General features: G+C 43.8%; 1 protein-coding gene across 1 annotated transcript in view; it reads right to left on the bottom strand.

The window, feature by feature from the left end:
- The window catches only part of CDH13 (cadherin 13), a 589,050-nt gene extending 569,057 nt beyond the window's left edge, over positions 1 to 19,993 (bottom strand). The window contains exon 1 of the mRNA XM_053400135.1: positions 19,703 to 19,993. Coding sequence (XP_053256110.1) covers positions 19,703 to 19,747 — 45 coding nt within the window. The 5' untranslated portion in view covers positions 19,748 to 19,993. The remainder of the gene's footprint in view (positions 1 to 19,702) is intronic.
- Between the last annotated feature and the right edge of the window lie 209 nt (positions 19,994 to 20,202).

Here is a 20,202-nt window from a genome sequence, read left to right as displayed (position 1 = left end):
ATTTCCAGGAACATTCCCACACACCTAGGAGTACCTCCAAAGATGATGTCAACAGGCAGCCAGGTAAGGTAAAGGTAAAGGACCCCAGGACAGTTAAGTCCAATCAAAGTCAACTATGGGGTACAGCGCTCATTTTGCTTCAGACCGAGGGAGTCAGCATTTGTCCACAGACAGCTTTCCAGGTCATGTGGCCTGCATGACTAAACTGCTTCTGGTGCAACGGAACACTGTGGTGCGTGCCAGAGCACACAGAAATGCTGTTTACCTTCCTGCCACAGCCGTACCTATTTATCTCCCTGCACTGGTGTGCTTTCAGACTGCTAGGTTGGCAGAAGCTGGGAGCATTGGGAGCTCACCACTGTCAAGCAGATTTGAACCACCAACCTTCTGATCAGCAAGCCCAAGAGGCTCAGTGGTTTAGACCACAGTACCACCCATGTCCCTTGGGAGAAAAGCAATGACAAACCTAGACAGCATCTTAAAAAGCAGAGACGTCACCTTGCCAACAAAGGTCCATATAGTTAAAGCTATGGTTTTCCCAGTAGTGATGTATGGAAGTGAGAGCTGGACCATAAAGAAGGCTGATCGCCAAAGAATTGATGCTTTTGAATTATGGTGCTGGAGGAGACTCTTGAGAGTCCCATGGACTGCAAGAAGATCAAACCTATCCATTCTTAAGGAAATCAGCCCTGAGTGCTCACTGGAAGGACAGATCCTGAAGCTGAGACTCCAATACTTTGGCCACCTCATGAGAAGAGAAGACTCCCTGGAAAAGACCCTGATGTTGGGAAAGATGGAGGGCACAAGGAGAAGGGGATGACAGAGGACGAGATGGTTGGACAGTGTTCTCGAAGCTACCAGCATGAGTTTGACTAAACTGCGGGAGGCAGTGGAAGACAGGAGTGCCTGGCTCTTGTTAGGTTCTTATGTTTACAGAGATGGTTAATCCCTCTAGAAGTTGTTGTACTCCATCAGCTCCATCTTGCGCACAGGCAATATTCCCCAAAAATGGGATTGATACTATACCTGCCCTACAAAACATGGTCCTTGCTTGCTGTGTCTACTGTATGCATCACTGACAGACAGCTCCCCCTTGATTCCAATGGTTGTGAGCTAATGGCAGATCTGAAGGCAGCCCTGTTCAGGGAAGTTTTTAATATTTAACGCTATATTGTTTTTAATACTTGATTGGGAGCCGCCCAGAGTGGCTAGGGAAACTCAGCCAGATGAGTGGGGTATAAATAATAAAATTATTATTATATTATTATCTACTCAGAGTAGACCCACTGACAGTGTTGGATGTGACTAATGTGGAATCTGCTCTGAATAGAATACAACCCCAACATCTGTCCACCATCAAACCATGATACAACCTCCTTCTTCTCCTTCCTTCACTCTCCAAAAACCATGACGGACACATCTTTCCTTTGCTCCTACAAATGATTATACTATTATTACCATTACCCACTTAAGTGACAGCATCTGCAGCAAAGGCTAAGACAAATGCTGGCTGCTTCACAGAGTGGCTATGCGGCAGCCTCCCAATGAACCTCAACTCTGCAGCTGGGTAGGTGAGAGGGCACCACAGAAAACTGCCAACAGATGGACAAGCAGCTTCAAAAGTCTGGCAAGCAGACAGCTGCAGTGCAAAATAATTCTCATCAGTCTCTCAGTCTCTTACTGATCTCCCTTGGCTTCCATCTACTCTACATCTTCAGTCCTACAGTGAACCAGGAGAGATATATTCTTACCTTGCTTCCCCCCCCCCCAAGGCCTAGTTATTTCCCAACACCTACAAGAAGGATCAATCCCCCAATTCTAAGTGCTAAAGCAGTAATGTATTGTCATGAATGTTCATGTGAAGACCGATTACATCTCCGCTGACCAGGCATAGAAAAATATAGTATGTGATTATGATTCTGCAGGCAACCTTTGTTGACTTTAAGAAAACAATTCTGCATGATGTTTTTAGTTTTAAAACAAGCACTGAGAACCTTCACAGAATCATAGAATTGCATAGCCAGAAATAACGAGGGTCATTTAGTCCAACCCTCTGAAATGCAGGAATCTTTCATCCAATGTAGGGCTCAAACCTGCAACCCTGAGGTTAAGAGCCTCATGCTCTATCTACTGAGCTATCCCATCCCTCTTCAGCCCAAGGGACACATTCCATTCTGGACAACCTTCCAAGAGCTGCATGTCAGTGGTGGGTGGAGCAAGAAGCTCACAAGGGTAAAGCAAAGAACATAAATTCTACCTTCGACACTGGGCTAGTTCCTATGCATACACTTGCACAGAATGTAGCAGAATTCACCTGGTTAAAAACTACCACTACTACAACCAGAAAACCCAGAAAATCTGGAGAGGCCTCATGTGCTTATCCTGGATGCTCCAATCACCTCAGGAAGGTTTCATGGATCAAAAGTCTTTATTTAGAACTCAGAGGGTTAAACGTTCCTCTTTATACATCAGCTACTGCAAGATGATATTTTTCTGCCTCTAAGCAGCAAGCCAACAACAACAAAAAGTAGACCGAACTGATTTTTTAAAAACTTTCATTCTTCAATTTGTTTTGCACTTTTCAATATATTCAATTTTTATCTACTTGCTCAGACTCCTCTGTCAGCACATGAGAAGGGATACTAAGTTCAGCAGCTACATCAGCAAGAAACCAGCACCATATATCACTGCGTTGATACGGCTGGCTTTTCAGCATCTTAAAAAACTCTCCATGGTGCAAATATTACAGAGATACAGAAAAGCTAAACACAAGGTCCAGCCGTGACTGGAGCCAGGGTTTAAGAGTTTAGCAGCACAAGGACATCTCAGCCATAATGCAACAGATTTGGATAAGAAAGAAGGGTCAAGTCTATGAAACCCCGGAAGCCTGCGCAGTGATTGAGACAAAGAAAATACTAAAATTCAAAATCTTAAATCTTAACAAACAACCACTCTCTATATTGTTACACAGCACCTCAATCTCAGAGTGTTGAGAGACTACAGAGTTGTCAAGAACTTTCCCAGGTTCTGTTTCCTTGGAAGGAAGATTAGTGGAGACTGTGGTGCCATTAGGATACAGGGTTTTATTTGCACATATATACAACCTGAGCATAAGATGGAGGGGCTCACAACATTAACACCAACAGATCTTGTTTCTTCATTAGTTATAGCTTTGGATCTGGCACAGAACAAGCATGTCTCTGTGTCTCCAACTTCCAGCCTGTTTCCAGATGAGCTCTCTCACACACTCTCTAGCTATTGTTCTTTTACCTAGCAGCTAGGTCAGGGAGGTGGAGGATAGGCCCACCTGGAGGGCACCATCACACAGCTGTAGCTTCTGCAACCTAGCTCATTTTTGGGATGCTGATGAGGGCACTTAAGTGGCCAGCTACAGTTACAAAGAAACTTGTCTTACCAGTTTGGCAACTTCTTCCATTAGATTCTAACCCGCCCTGGGCTCAGGATCCCCCCCTCAAAAAAAAAGGGGGGGGAATTGAAAGCAACTTATGGCATCATCCAGAATGACCCCCACACACACACCTAAAAACCCTATCATGAACCTAAGATCTCTTCTCACAAAGGTAAAAGTAAAGGACCCCTGGATGGTTAAGTGCAATGGAGTTTGACTTTGGGGTGTGGTGCTCATTTCCACTTTCAGGCCAATGGAGCTGGCGTTTGTCTGCAGACAGCTTTTCCAGATCATGTGGCCAGCATGACTAAACTGCTTATGGTGCAATGGAACACTGTGACAAGTGCCAGAGCGTTTGGAAACGCCGTTTACCTTCCCACCGCGGTGGTACCTATTTATCTACTTACATTGGTGTGCTTTCGAAGTCCTAGGCTGGCAGAAGCTGGGACAGAGCAACGGGAGCTCACCACCGTCGTGCAGATCCAAACCGCTGACCTTCCGATCAGAGACAGTATGCCTCAGTATAACAGAATCATGAGGTGGTGGGGAGATTGTGGTTGCACTCAGGTTCCATGAGACCTGTTAGTCACTGTGAGAACACAGTGCTGAACTAGATGGACCCTTGGTCTGATCCAAAAGGGCCCTTCTTATGCTCTTAACAAGAAAATATAGAATAATTTGCTTTCTTTTCACGACATCCCAAACTGGCTGTAATGTCACCCTACCTAACGTTAGGGCCATCCATCTAACATCAGGTGTACTTAGAAGGGGGCATGCAACTCTATCATTTTTCACAGGCAAAGGCAGTAGCTCAGTGGTAGGACATCTTTGCATACAGAAGATCCCAGGTTCAACCCACAACATCCTCACACAGGACTCGGTATGTCTTCTGTCTGAAAATCCTGGAGAGTCACTGACAGTCTGTGCAGACTGATCTAGATAGGCCAATGGTCTGTCTCATTATAAGGTAGCTTCCTCTCTCCCTGTGTTGACTACAGCATTGCAGCAGACTACCATGAGAGAGGGATGGTTGAAGCAGATGTTCAGTTCGTCACACAGGAGTGAATGTGGGACAGCTGCTTAACATGATGCCCAAATATCTGAAGTACATTGCAAGCTCCCACTTCCTCTTAGGAAATTCTAAGAGGCGACAGTCAGCATTATAGCAAAAGAAAATCTAATCTGCCACATCTTCCTGTTGCTACTGCCGCAGCCTCTTATTATTAGTATTATTGTTAAGCTGGGAAATGATGTCAGTAGCAGTTTCCCATGGCATGTTGTTTGTTTTAAAACAGCTGGCTGTTAATCCAGTAGTGACAATTTGTCATTGATTAACTTCCAGATAATAATTCGGATTGGCTGAAATCCAGACTAAAATACTTCCTTTGGGTAAAAAGAAGAATTCCAAAACAAGAACATCATAGAATTGTAGAGTCTGGAGGGAACACCAAGGGTCATCTAGTCCAACCCCCTGCAATGCAGGAATGACAGCTAAAGAATACCTGACATGCAACCTGTGTTTAAAAACCTCCAGTGAAGAAGAATCCACCACAAAAGAACCCTGCAACAGAGTGGTGCTTAGGTAGGAGTGAATAGGTCTATTTGCAAACCACGTCAGTTTCTCGTGTGTTCATTGTTAGTTCATAAGTTCAGTTTGGCTCATTTCCACATTAATCAGCATTTTTAAAAAATCTACAAAAATAATTCGTAATTAAATATGCATTCTTGAAATGTATTTCCTCTTAAATTTATTTTGATCTGGATATTTTATTTTATTTTTGAGCCAAAAACTGTCTGAATACTTGGGAAGTGAAACAACAGCAGCAACAGATGGTTAAGGCTGCAATGCTGTACACATTTTCCCAGGAGCAAGTGCCATTAACCTCAGTGGTTCTTCCTTCTGAGTAGACATCCAGTTCTTCACTGCACATTAGTCCAAGAGAACAGATGCATTGGATTTCTTCAAAGAACTAGTTCCTCATGAAGCACCCCCGGTTGTACATTTGCATCAGTGACATATTGCTGCTACGTTTGATTGTGATGAGAGAGAGCTTTCACTGCATTCTCAGGTCACAGTTCCTTAGCTGTGCACTGCTGAAGTTGCAGCTGTATACAAACACAGAGAAATATTTCAAAGGATATCTTTGTAACATTGTGGGAGAATCAATATTCTTTCCATACAAAATGCTACAGCAAACGTGTTACGAGCTGACTACCTAGTTTCAACAAAAGGTGTCAGCAATTGATACAAGGAATTCAAAATATGTGTTTCTCTTCCCACTTTCCTCCCTGACCACAACAACAAAATGTTTTTGGGGAGCAGGACATGGGTTTGATTGGAAGAGAGGCCAACATATTGAAAGCTAGCCACTATTGGAGTTTCTGCATGTGTGAATGCCAGTGTGTGAGGACAGATAATCACATTATCTGTATGGTATAAAGAAAGAAAATGTACCAGCTATTGCAGCAGGGGAAGGCCAAGTACCGTAACTGTCTTAATGGGTTGCTTGAGAAAGTTGAATAAATGACCATTCAGGGGAAGGGTCTCCTGTAGCTCAGTTTTCCAGCTATTTTATACACACTAAGACCCAGGCATGCATTACAGTGGTACCTCAGTTTAAGTACTTAATTCGTTCCGGAGGTCTGTTCTTAACCTGAAGCACCACTTTAGCTAATGGGGCCTCCTCCTGCTGCCGCACTGCCAGAGCATGATTTCTGTTCTCATCCTGAAGCAAAGTTCTTAACCCAAGGTAATATTTCTGGGTTAGCGGAGTCTGTAACCTGAAGCGTATGTAACCTGAAGCATATGTAACCTGAGGTACCATTGTATTATGCTGGCCTCCAACTGATGGATTGGGACCCACCACTGGGCCATGGTGGGTTTTAATAGCAGCATTACTCTCATTATATGGTTAAAAAGAAAACGAAAAGAAAATAATGTGGTCATTGTGATAGAACTGGACTGTTTAAACAGAACTAAAAAGTCCAATATATAGTTTGTTTGGACTTTAAGGGATTAATTTGCTTCCTGTTATTTAACCCTGCTTGTCTCATAAACAAACTGGAAGGGGTTGTGTTACAAATTAGGGAAGTTTGTTGCAAGTCAGTCATTTCTGCTGTAGGATCAGGACAAGTGTATTTTCTTTTGAGGTTTGAAATGTTTGTAGATTGAGTTTTGAGAGACCACTTAGCCTAAGGGTATATATAGTGAAAGGCAGATCAAGGTGGGTCTCAGAATACAAATGAACACACACAGTGCTAGAGGGCATAAGGTGAGCAGCATTAACACAAGATTCTATGTAAGACTTCAGCAGTTGGGAACCCATTTAGCTAAGGTATAGCCAGGTTTCTGCTATTATGTTCTGTACACTTTGCTTATTTGGGGGAATGTTTTGTGTAAATGTAACCATTCACATGTTAAAATCTCCCCCTCCCCAAGAACAACCTGTTAGTAAACACTTAATCTTGATTCATCAAATCTTTGTGGTTTCTATGAATATATTCAACCTACATCCAAGAGTCAAAGCCAACAACACCAAGAGGTGTTGTCAAGGAGACACAGGAGAGTTTGGGGCTGTTTGGTGGAAGGTGGCCTGGAAAAAAATTACATCTCTCACCTAATGGCAGTGGAGCACTAATGGGGAGGGAAGGCAGGCAGATAGACAGAAGGGGGCACACTGTTTGTCAAATCCAACTTTCTGATGGGCCCAGGGTTCAGTTGGCAAATGATGACAGTTCCCAACTTCATGTTTGGGTTAAAAGATGGGTCTGAATAAGCTGAAAACTATTGCAATAAAACAGAGGTGGCCCTCCAGAGGTGGTTGGGCTCTGTCAGCCCTCACCAGGATGGCCAATGGTCTGGGATGATGGGACTTGTAGTTCAGTGACACCTGGAAGGCTAGCGGTTCCTCCATCAATTCATTAGAATGGATGAAGAGGGAGATATCAAACTCCTTCAACATACTGCTCTCTTTCATGAAAAAAAGAATTGACTGAGCAGTCTACAGACTTCCGTTTGCAAGCAAGTAAACCCTTGTCCCCCCTTTTTATATATAAAAAGGGCATTTGAAGAAAAGCACAGCCTGTCATAATCCAATGCTCGTAAGAGCCTAGTTTGCACAATAGGTGACCTATTTCCACCAACTCCCTCTGTCTCTTTGCTGAAGTCTAGTAACATTCGCCAACCACAGGAACCAAGAGAAAGTTGGTATTCAGGACACCAGTCGTGTCCGCTGTAGGTTAATGAGGTGCTTCCTATGCACAAGGCACAATTTATGGAGTTCAAAGCATCACCAGCCAGTTCAAATCAGTTCATCAATTATGGTCCGTGCTTTAGAGAGACAGAAATACCACCTGGTCTAAACACCATATCCAGCTGTCAAGTACCTCAGGGATATAAATGCCAGCCTTGACAACCATTTCCCATTCACATTGTGATTCCACTTTCGGCTCAGCCTGACTTTTTATCCACAGCTTTCTCTTTTCTTCTCCCTTTCCAAAGCCCACTTGCAGCCCAATTTCAAGAGAGAAAATGATATGTTGCCTACAATAGGAACAACGTCAAATTGTTCAAATTGTGTGTCTGGCAGCAAAGTACACACACTCATAGGCATTCAGTTCATGTAGAGCTGGGAAAGATGATAGCCTGGAGAGGTGCTGCCAGTCAGCAGAGGCCAGTGAGAGCTGGGCCTCTGGCTGAGCTGCGAGGTTTCTACTTGCTGTCTCAATGGGTCTGCTCACCTCATTTCCAGTACCACAACTCCCATCAGCCCAGACCATTGGCCATGGAAGCTGGGGCTGATGAGAGCCCAACATCTTCTGGGTGGTCACTGGTTCTGTATGTCTGGACAAGGACTTGCTATTTATTAGCTTAATATATATATATATATATATATATATATATATATATATATATACACACACACACACACACATACACACACACACACACACACACACACACACCAAATTTATCACAGTACAGGACCCAAGGTGGTTCACAGCATAAATGAAAACTGATACAACTAAAAACACTAATAATAATAATAATAATAATAATAATAATAATGCAATTAAATAAATGGTCCTATTAAAAACAGCACTGAAAACTCTGAAAACCATTTCAAAGCACACACAAGTTCAACAACCACCCACAGAAAATCCTGTCAGAACATGCTGTTGAAGGCCAAAGGTTTGCAAGAAGAAGAAGAAGAAGAAGAAGAAGAAGAAGAAGAAGAAGAAGAAGAAGAAGAAGGCGGCATTGCCTGCTGGTAATAGGAAAGCAGGGTGGAGACAGCCTAGTCTCCCATGGAAGGGAGTTCCACAATCTGAGGACAGCCACTGAAACACCCTCTCTCTAGTCGTCACCAAAGATGTCTGTGAAGCAGATTGGACTGAGAGAAAGACCTCCCCCCAAAAAAGCAAAACCCAGGCAGGCTCATATAGAGAAATACAGTCCTTCAGAAAGCCTGGACTCAAGCTGTGTAGGGTTTTCCAAGTCATAACCAACACTTTGAATTGTGCCTGGAAACTGACCAATAACCAGCAGAGCTATTGTGACAAGGAGTTCCTGTTCTCCCAGTAACCAGCAACTTGGCCATCGTATCTTGGCCCCACTGAAGTCTCTGAGCACTTCCCAAAGGTAGTCATGTAGAGTGTGTTACTGTAATCCAAATGGGATGTAAATAAGGCATGCATAGGATCACACATAAGACTTAATTGTTTTTCATATTGTATTTTTCCATTGTTGTAAGCCACCCTGGGACCCCATGGTGAAAGGTGGGTAGGAAATCAGGAGGAGGAGATGATTCTGCAGAGCCTGGAGTTGGTGCTAAATTTGGAAAAAATGCTGATATGTTTATTAATGCTAGCAAAATTTAAATGCACCCCCCCATGACACAGACATAGGGATATTGATTTACCAAGGGTATGGATAAGAAAATAAGGACTCCACTTATTCAATTGGAGCAGGGGTCATCTCATCCAAGGAAACAATTCCAATTTTGCAAGAATGCTAGATTTCCATCCAAATCCTATTGTGTTTATTATACTTCAAGTTTAGACTAGGCATGCTAACCCTTTTATCATCTTCAGAGCAGGATGCCTTCAACTTCCATGACTCTTAAGTATTATTTGTATTTACCTCAATTCTAAGGGATGCTAATTCTACGGTTTTCTGACTGTCCTGGGCCTCCAAGGGAAAGCAGAAGAACAGGGCCCATCTCTAGGGAAATTAGTAAAATAAGCCTTACAAGGCAGGAGTGAGTAAGCACTTAGAAGCTGCAAACCTGCCTGCCTAGATGCCTCAAGGCCAAAGCATCCAGAGCTTCAAACGGGCTTGGCAAAGCTGTTTTCCAGAGCTTCACTCTCCCCTGGGAAGCAGTTACAGGCACTGGGAGAGAGAAAAAATGAGATGATTGCATTTCAGAAGTTTGTCATTATACTGGGAGAATGAGAATCGAAAGTCTCCTAAAGCAGCAGCAAAATGACTGCAGTTCAGGAGTTCAGAGGGCGCATATTCAACAATGGCAGGATGATGACTGCATTGCAGTGTTGGTATTGCACTCAAAAAAGTTTCAATAAAATAATATTAAAATATGGCAATCCCATGAAGCAGCAAATAGGGACTCAGCTTTGACTGAGGCCACGTTCACACCATACTGATAATGAGTTGGAGGGACATCTGGGTGGAATCCTGGCTCCCCTTCCAGAACCTGCAATCCTATATAGAATGCATAAGGGAAAGCTTACCAAAACACTTCCTTTGTCAAGGTAATGGCTTTGGCTGGCTAGTTAAGGACTGTGGTTTACAAGTCCAAAGAGGCTCCCATAGAAACAAATGGGTGGGCCTTTCCTTATCTCTGCATAAGGCTGGTCTGGAGAAGAACAATATCCAGAGTTATATGTATGCATGAGCTGGAATATAGAGGCACAAAGACTGTTTGCTTTGTTCTGGACTTTGGGACCCCCCCCCCCACCTTTGGAAACTAACGAAGAAGCAAGATCTGTTGGGGTGTTAATGCTGGGAGCTCCTCCAACCTATGCTCAGATTGTATATATGGCCCATGCCTGAGACTTCAGAGAGCTACTGCCAGTCAGAGTAGGCAATGCTGGGTTAGACTGGCAAATAGCCTGACCAGGTTTAAGAATGTAAAGTGAGCCTCCTTGATTAGGTCAGTAGCCCATCTGGTCCAGCATCCTTTTCTCACAGTAGCTACTGGAAGCTTCCTACATCCTGTCTTTAAAACAGGTTCCTGCGGTCAAACATTCACAAAGCCCCACATTTAAACCAATTCCCCTCTCTCCTTATTAGGAAATTTGTTCTTCAAAGCAGGCACACATCCAACAGTTGTGTAAACATCCCCTGACAGCCCTAATTTAATACTCCAGCCTTCTTTGACCCATTAGTATTCCTCAGCAGTGCTATTTCTTATGGTATTCCTAGAAGCTATAGCAATGAAGGAATGCTTACAAGGCTAAAAGGAGATCCCAAAGTCTTACTGGGTTGTATACACAAGGCCTTTGCAGCTTCTCTGACTTGCCGGGAGTTGCACTGGTGTTTTTGCAAGATGAGATTCCGCTTTTACACTTCACCCCAGTGGAAATGGCAGCAGAGAAGGTCAGGCAAAAGCTGCCAACTCATAATAAAGCTGTTTGATCCAAATCCTGGCCTAACAGAAAGCTATATGCACATCCAACACAGACCAAAACAAAAACAAAAAACCTGTCATGGTGGGGAGCCTGCAGCCAAATGGGCTTGTTCCATCAGTGGAAAATAAGCAACATATGAGTGGGAAAGAGTCCCGACAGCTTTGGAAGCTGCAAAGAGGGACAGGGTGGGTTAATGCTTCAGAACACACACTGTATGCCTTGTGTAGAGTTGAGCCTGGTACGGGGGGGTCTCAAGTATTCCAGAATTCATAGAGGGAACTTGGTGCTATGTTTAATAAATGAAGGATTCATAGGACAACAGGGGGAAATACAAATAAAAAAAACATTTCATTCAGCTGGCAATTTCGCATTAATTGCCTCTGCTTCTGTTAATTACAGGGGTGAGCAAAAGCTGCAGTGTAAGCCAGTAGTGGCTCCGGCTAACACTCAATTGAAGTTTAAGGCATGCGATTGCACAACTGCAGCTATGATACCAGAGGTGATGGCTGCTTAATGAATCTACAACAGACTTCCCTAACCTGGAACCCTCCAGGAGTTGTAGGGCTGCAACTCCTATCATCCCCAGTTAGGCCATACAGACTGGAGCTGATGTAAGCAGTAGTCCAAAACTTTTCAGTGGCATCAGATTGGGGAAAGCTTATCTAGCAGTTTAATTTGGTGTCAGAGAACCTCTGACCCTCCAAAACTACTGGACTGCAACTCCCATCATCCCTGATAATTGACCACGTTGCTGGGGCTGATGGGAACTAAAGTCCAAGAACATCTGGTGAGCTAGAGGTCTCTCACCCCTATTTTAAGTCGTTGGCATCTGTCCGTTTCCAGAGACAATGGAGTGTGCCTCCAGGGGTGAAGTCAAACCTCTGTGTTAGCAGCACCTAAGTGACCTCCCCAGGGCGTAAGTCTGGGCAGCCCCTCTCAGCCTCATTGATGTGGTCCAAAGCAACTTGTTTGGCACCAGCTTGGCTGTTTTTGTTAAGTTGTGGGTGAACATATCAGACGACACAGCGATTCTTCAAACAGCTCTTGTTTATTCACAGGCCAGGACAGAACTGAACTGAAGGGTTCAGTCAGCCTGCTTATATAGAGCTCCAGTACAACGTAACTGTAACAATTTTCTAAAACTATCCAATCACTGAGCGTCACTTTCAATCCCTTATTTGCATAACTATCTACAGTATCCCCCTGCTGGCCTAGGGTGAGAACTTCAGTACATAACAGTTTTAAGTCATGCCATTCAATTTCAAGGGTGCACTTTTCATTTTGATCTTCAGGGGAGGCCCTGCTTCCAATTCCCTTCAGTGTCTAAAGGTAAGTTGATATTGATCAGAAGCAGGGCCTTTTCTGTTGTGGCACACCAGATATCAAAGGAACACACCAAAGTGCCTCTGCAGGTCTTGCGGGCGGGGAGGAGGCAGTCTCAGTCTTGCAGCGATGGAGACAAATGAAGGCCTGGGCAGGTGGGGTGGGTGTCACATGCATTGCACATTGCATGTGTGACATCACACAAATGCAACATCATCCGCCCCCCAAATTTTGGATGCAGCTTGGAACCTCTGCTTCCAGGTCTAGCCTGCCTCTGCCCACCAGGCATTGGTTCCTTTTGGGCAGGAAGAAATACTAAGGAATCTATCCCAACTCCCTTTCTACAAGTATTAGCACATCATAGGATCCACCTAGAGGGAACTGTGGCATCTCTGCACCACTCCAGTAACATTAATTGGTACCTAGGTACAAGTACCTCAAGCCATGATTCATCATGTCAGCAAAGACCATTGACAACAATATCAGGAATGTAAAATATATGTCCTCACCATCCATCTCCCTACCTTTATATGTGCTAGCAACACATGCTCAGAATGTGCTTTCAAAATCTGATCTATGTTTTCATAGTGCAGACCATGATCACAACCACACATTGCATGCATGTTACCATCTGCAATGATAAGCCTAACTGTCCACCATGTTCCCCATGAAAGCACACAGAAGTACGTTCAAGTTTAAGCACTGTACTGCACATATAAATTATTTTTGTGGCATCCTATGCCAACTGACTTAACGGTGTATCATCTTGTGCACCCATCTGACTTTTCTTTCCTCCAGATCCAGAAACAGCATTTCAAACCTGCTGCCTGCTCAAGATGCTTCTCCATAATAGCAAAGGACAATGTTTATTTTTTGCTTTCACATCGGAAATGGAAAGCAACAACTACGTACAGAGTCCATAGTCAGAAAGGTCATTTGCCAAGGTTCTTGTTTTCATTCCTTGGGGGGGGGGGAACAAAATTAAAGGACATTTCTGTATCAATTATTCATTTCCACCCCACCACAGGAAAACCTATCTCATTGAAAACGATTAATGATCAAATACTGCACTAGACTGGTATGAACAAGAGATCAAGTTGAGTGAGTAACTCAGAGTTCAACCCTTAAAGTTATTTTGACATGACTTCTGTATAGAATGTGATTCTCTCTCCTCCCCCCAATCTTTCCCTCTTTTACAGCTGTGACCCATCCCTCTGTTTGAATCTTATCACTGGTTTTCATGCTGTGCAGGGAGCCCTCTTCTGGAGAAATATGAAAAAGTTGGTGGTTTCTGTGTTTTCTATAATTCACTATGTGTTTAAAAAATAAGCTTTCCGAGTAGATCATGCGTATGAGACTTTTTCCTTTGCAATTACAGCTCAAGTTATTGTTTCCATTTTGAGTGCAATTACAGCTCAAGTTATTGTTTCCACCTTTTTCAGCCATGGGCCGGTCCACCGTCCCTCAGACCGACTGTATTTTGAAAAAAATAATGAACAAATTCCTATGCCCCACAAATAACTCAGATATGCATTTTAAATAAAAGCACCCATTCTACTCATGTAGAAACACCAGGCAGGCCCCACAAATAACCCAGAGATGCATTTTAAATAAAAGGGCAGATTCTACTCATGTAAAAACATGCTGATTCCTGGACCATCTGTGGCCCAGATTGAGAAGGTGATTGGGCCGCATCCAGCCCCCAGGCCTTAGGTTGCCTGCTGCTGTCATAGACCTCCATAAGGCACACATTAGCTAAACAATTATGCCCATTATTTCTAGCCCATCTTAGCAAATGAGCACTCCATGCCCAACTTCATCATGTGGGGGGGGGGGGAATGCTATAAAGCATGAAGCCAATGGCTGGATAAGGTGAACTTTTAGAAAGAGTAGGACCTGGACACCCCGTTTCCAGTGTCAATTCTAGACAGCCTCAACAGTCTGTATACCTTTCTCCCTCCTTTTAGAAATCAGCAAAAATGTATGTAGGACCTTTAATTCCACTCTTTCCAGGCACAACTCCATGCTTAAAAGCTCTGTGTCCAAATGGGATTTTTTTTTTTTTTTAGCATTAAACCAGAGCAAACTTCAAGTTCTCAGTGGATTGCCATTTGCTCTGATTGAGCTTTAAAGAGTGTGTTTTCATGGGGAAAGCACTGGTGCAAATAAAAAAGGGGGGTTGCTAAGACACAAATCTTTAAATTGCAGACCATGCATGGAAAGAGCGGTGGAAAGGTAAGGGTGGATAAGCTCAAAGTTCATTTGGTCTCAAATTTTAAAACAAATGCACAGATCCCAGACTTCACAAACTTCTACGCAGAGCAGAATGTAAGTATCAATACGTTTGCACACATGCACTGCCAGTTATGTGCAATGCAGTTTGGGTGAAAAAAATAAGTATATTTCAGGGACAAAATGTATTGCAAAGAAAGTGCTTACAAACACGTGCATTTTAAATGTGAATGTTTCAGCAGTTTAAAAGAATTCAGAGAAAATGGGGCACAGTAAATTTAGCATTAAAGGTATGTGAAAATGAATTAGACTGCTCTGTCTATTTCTATAAATAGAGAAGTGGCCAGCCATAGCCATCTAGCCTACCACTTGATATTGGCTTTTGAATGCTCTCCATTGTGACACTTCTCTGTTCCATTGGTACTGGGAAGATGGCAGGAATTTCTGTACACTGATCACACTGCAGAAAGATGTGCAGGCTCTATGTGTATCAAAACTACACCATTTTGCATGTTTCATGAAGCCACAGAAGAGACTGGAGTGGCTCCAGCATGCACAGAACGCTGCCTGCAGTTGAGTGTCCTCCTCTGTGTTAGGGTGTGCAATCCATAGTAAATACCAATGGGACATAAGAGCTTAATGGAGTGCTACACACACACACACCACTCTTTGTTATAACAGGCACCAGGCATAGCTATGGGCCCATTTATGTAACATAGGGAAATTGCTTTAGGGCAGAAGTGGAGAACCCATGTCCTTCCAGATGTTGCTAGGTTACAACCCCATCATCCCTCACAATGTGGCCACGCTGGCTGAGACTGATGGGGGTTGGAGTTCCACACCCTATTCCCATTTTAGAAACTTACATGTGCTGGTTCCCACCAGTGATGATCTGGTCATGTGTTGATGTACTATGGCCAACTTGTGGGAACCAAGATGCACTTTTTCTTTCCATGCCTCAGTGGAAATGTATGTAGGAGGAATTCTGCATCTTCCTTCTGGAAAGATGTACACATTCCAGATGTGGCCATAACTCCCTGCTCCTGACACTATTCCAAAAGCACAGAAAGAGGAATTACAGCTCAGTTCCACACACCCAGTCTGCTATTATTACTATGATATGTAAGAAGACTCTTGAACACATCTGAGCTTCAAATGTCCCCCAGAACAGCAGAGGACTGTCTTACAAAGTTCTGTTGGGAGTGCATGATCTTTGTGTCCCCCCCCCCCTTTTTTAAAAAATCATTTTCACCTATTGAGTAATTTATGCATGCTTAGATTGTTGATGGGCCTACAACACACTGCTCAGAAGGTACTTTCTCTCCCTAATCACCGTGACCCAAACTTAGATCGTTAACTCAAACCTGAATTATACTCTTCCCTGGAAGGCATTACAGCAACAGATTTGCATCGCTTATAAATCAGTTGATCAAGATCAATGTTGCCCATTTCCACTTGCCGGATATCAAGGAATAATGAGTTGTAGCTGCTGCTGAGGAAGAGAAAAATATCACTGCGCCTACGAGCCTTGCCAGATGGCTGCATGCAGGTAACTTTTCCCATTTTGTACCATTTAGTTCTGCTGCTGCACGGAAGCTATCCAAGTCAAGCAATCCATCTGAGTAGCCCCTTTAACAGCAGCCTTTTCCTCATCATCTCACCAGCTGTCGCAAGGCTTCTCATCAATGCCTCTTTCTCCCAATATTTCCACCACAAAAGTGTGGTATTTCAGTCAGAATCATTGCTTTCCCAAAGAAAAAGAAGAGTGAATCACCTGTTCCAGTTTGCAAACCTTGCTCCTCTCCATTTCAACTCTGTCACCAGGGTGGAGCACTTTGTACATACCCAGAGTTAATCTTTTCTTCATTTGCTTTGCTCCATGTGTTTTGACATTGAGTTCTGGCACTGAAGCAGCTTCTGAGGACAAGCCCTATCAACTGATACGATCTGATCTTTAACAAAGGACATGTTAGACATGCTAGAATGTGGGCCATCTTTTGTATGAGTCATGAAATACAGGTGAGAAGGAGGAGGAGACTGACTTTCACACATTCCAGCCATGCTGATAAAAGAGTACTTGTTAGAGCAGAAAACTAGCATTTGAACATACCAGCATGTGACTAGAAACAGGTCAGCTTCTGCAGGTTTGTTGTCCCCCCCCCAAAAAAAAAAAGCAATACTACACATGTGTGTCTTGAATGCCCTTCTGCTAAAGAGCTCAGGCTTGCATTTGCAACTCACAACATCCCTGTAAAGTCTGTTAAGCTGAGACATAGTCATTTGTCCAAGGGCATCTGAATAGCTTGACAGAGGAGCAGGTTTTGGGACAGACAGATAGACAGACAGACAGACAGACAGACAGACAGTCCCTGATTCCTTGCAAGGAGGGCACAATCATTTGGATTTGAGTCACAACATTTAACTCATCATCCTATTTTCTACCAGCATTTGCTCTTTTCCTTTTCTCCACCTGCCTCCTTCCTCTTCTCCTTTTATATTTCACCTTTTCTTTCTCCTTGACCTCAGGAAGTCTATCTCTGTGTGCCCAACTACAGAAACCTTAAAGGGAAAATCTTCCAAATCATAGTCTGCTGCTACAAACAAAGGGCAGGAGAGACAGCAAGGTGCATCGCACAAGAGGACTGCAGAGCAGATAACTCAAGCAAGTAAGCCAAGTCACACACTGGGGAAAAGGCACATCTGACACCTTATTTTGTCACCAGTAGCAACATCACAAATACCACAACCCTCTCACACTCCAAAGTGTATGTATATATTTGCTAGTTGCAACCAGTTAAACCACTGAGCAGTTGTTTTGGTTTTCTCTTCACATCCTGTCCCATCCATTTTTATTACGTGCACACAGTTCCCCCTCTTCCACACAGCACTTGCACATATTTCAAATGACCTCAGCACATCCAGTTGCCATGTAAATTGCATCCACGCCACAGCTCCCTAGATTTTGTTGCTTCAAGACCACTTCAATACATTTCATTTAGTGAACCATGGCTTTCACATGGTCAATCATGGTCAATCATTCTCACTTGACACTGAAGATCTCTAATCAGCCTTAATCGAGCTGTATTAGGAGACAAGAGCCATAACTCTTGCTGCCCTAACACCAGTGTACACAACTAGGAGCCAGATTCACACAACATTGGGACTCTGTAGTAAAGCTAACATTTTTGGTGGAGCTACTGGTAATGGGAGTTACTGCAGCATTGGCCAAGATCCCAGCTTGCTACATGCTAGAAAACTTTTAAACAATGAGTTAATTCAATAAATGGCAGGTCTTGTCCTTAAATCACTACCCAAGCAATCGCCAAGCCCAACGACACCAATTTGTAGTGCCCCCGCTCTAAGTTATGAGCACGCATGTGACACTACCCTGCTGCGGTTGAACAGAGGGAACTGTGACTTATTACTTGTTTCTGTACTCTACTAGTATCTTCACAGTTTTGTCTCTAAAATACACATGGAGGTCCCATTTTTCCAGGTTCAATAGGAAAAAAAATACAGTAAGAGGAGAGAGAAATAGTTGCAACTTACATGCCATAAATAGAGAGGGCTGTCAAAGTGCTGAGGCGCCATATAGCTCAGTGCTGGAGAACATGTTCTGCATGCAAAGGGTCCTAAATCCCATCCCTGGCAACTCCAGCTAAAATGGCCAGGTAGCAGTTTCTAGGACTGACCTCTGCCTGAGACCCTGGAGAGCTGCTGCCAGTCAGAGCAGACAGCAGTGGCTTGGACAGACAAACATTGTGACCTAGTAGAAGACAGCCAGATTTATGATGTTTTAGGAACTTAAGAAGTTGCCTTACAAAGTCAAATCATAGCTCAGCATTTTCTACACTGGCTGGCAGCAGCTCCCCAGGTTTCCAGGCAGGAGTCCTTCCCAGTCCTATCGGGAGGTTCAAAACCATTGAGGATTGGACCTGGGACCTTCTGCCTGCAGAGTAGATGTTCTACCAGCGAGCTACAGCTGTTCCTCTCATTTGGGAGGCATCGTGCACATTAAGTTGCTCTCGCCTGAGGCATTGGTCTCCCATGCACCCTCAAGGGTTAAAAGCAAAAAACGAGTCAGTCTCAAAGCCAATAGGGAATTAACTTTTATCACCATGGAGTACCATCCCAGGGATCCAAGAGACAGAGACTTGTAGCTGAATGAGAGATTAAGCTCCCTAAGACAAGCGAGAGGAGAGAGGGGATGAACAAGGGGATGGAGGAGCATCACACCGAATGACAACAAAGGAGCCTTAAACATCACACGCTGCTTCCCAAAATGAAATCCGTATCATATTCACAGAGGGGAAGGCAAGGGAGGAGTGCAGAAGTTGGAGAGCAGCTAGTTCCTCCGCTATTGACTGACAGCAACAGCAGGGCTCCACAGCCTCTTGGCTTTTTAAAGGCTGGGTGTCTATGTCCTATTTATTTTTTTTGCCTTTTTGCAAGGGGGGTGGGTGGGATCTGTTACAGCTGAGAAGAGGGCGGGAGGTAAGGCTGCCGAGCTGCTCATTAATACTCGATTTTACAAATTCACCAAAGCGGTAGGGCAGAGAAGGAGAGGCAGGGGAAAGCCCTTATTCTTCCACATTTTTATTTTAAAAAAATCTTATTCATGTTTTCCCCCCTTCCTCTTTTCTTTTTAACGAGTGTGGGGGGTAAGGAATGTAGTGATCTTGTCCTGGCAGAAGCCATAGGAAGGAGAAGCAAAAAAAAAAATCAAAGTTGAAGCATTGAAGGTGATAGACTATCTTGTTGCTGGCACCACGGAACCAGCAATCCGTACTCTCTTTCATGTGAAGGAAATACAATTTGCATGCACACACACGTATTATGTCGCTAATTTCCTGTCACTGGAAAGCACACAGAGGCATTTTTCACATCGGAGAATTGCTTCTCACATCCACACTTCATCGTGCGTATCTGTGTGTTTTTCAAGTCGGCATGCGATCGTTGAGAAATCAAGACACTTCCAGATAGCCAAATGCAAAACATTCCCCCCCAAAAACCCCGAGAAAGAAACACAGATAGATAACACACAAGCACATAACCCCTAAGACCAGATCAAAGCATCAAATTCCTTACCTGGGACAGGAGGAAAGCCAGGGCAAGTTGAGCCTTGTGCTGCATTTTGCTAGCCTAGAAGATACTGGAGGCTTTTTCATTCATGCACTCAACTGCACTGAGCATATTTTCACTGTGGAACAGCCTTTGAGGAGAGAGAGAGAGGAGAGGGAGAGGGAGAGAGACTGCCTTGAGAGCCAGCCAACTTCCCAAATAGATCAGCAGCAGCATCACCAAAGCATTGGATAAAGGCTGATGACCAGAACCAATAGCTTTACAAGGATGATTTCTTCACAAATCATCCTCATTTTTGCATAACACATATCGGAAGCGCACCCCTCGCAAGCAAACACACACACACACACACGAGAGAGAGAGAGAGAGAGAGAGAGAGAGAGAGAGAGAGAGAGAGCGCACCCCAAGAAAGCTCTCACTTCGGTGTGTACAAGTAACAGCTTAAAAAATCACTTCTTCTTTTATGGATTTCTGGAAAGTGGTAATACTTCCCCTCACCGGAGAAG

Source organism: Podarcis raffonei, chromosome 8 (genome assembly GCF_027172205.1).
Source record: "Podarcis raffonei isolate rPodRaf1 chromosome 8, rPodRaf1.pri, whole genome shotgun sequence".
In the NCBI taxonomy this organism is placed as follows: domain Eukaryota; kingdom Metazoa; phylum Chordata; class Lepidosauria; order Squamata; family Lacertidae; genus Podarcis; species Podarcis raffonei.
This window is presented reverse-complemented; position numbering and strand designations above follow the sequence as displayed.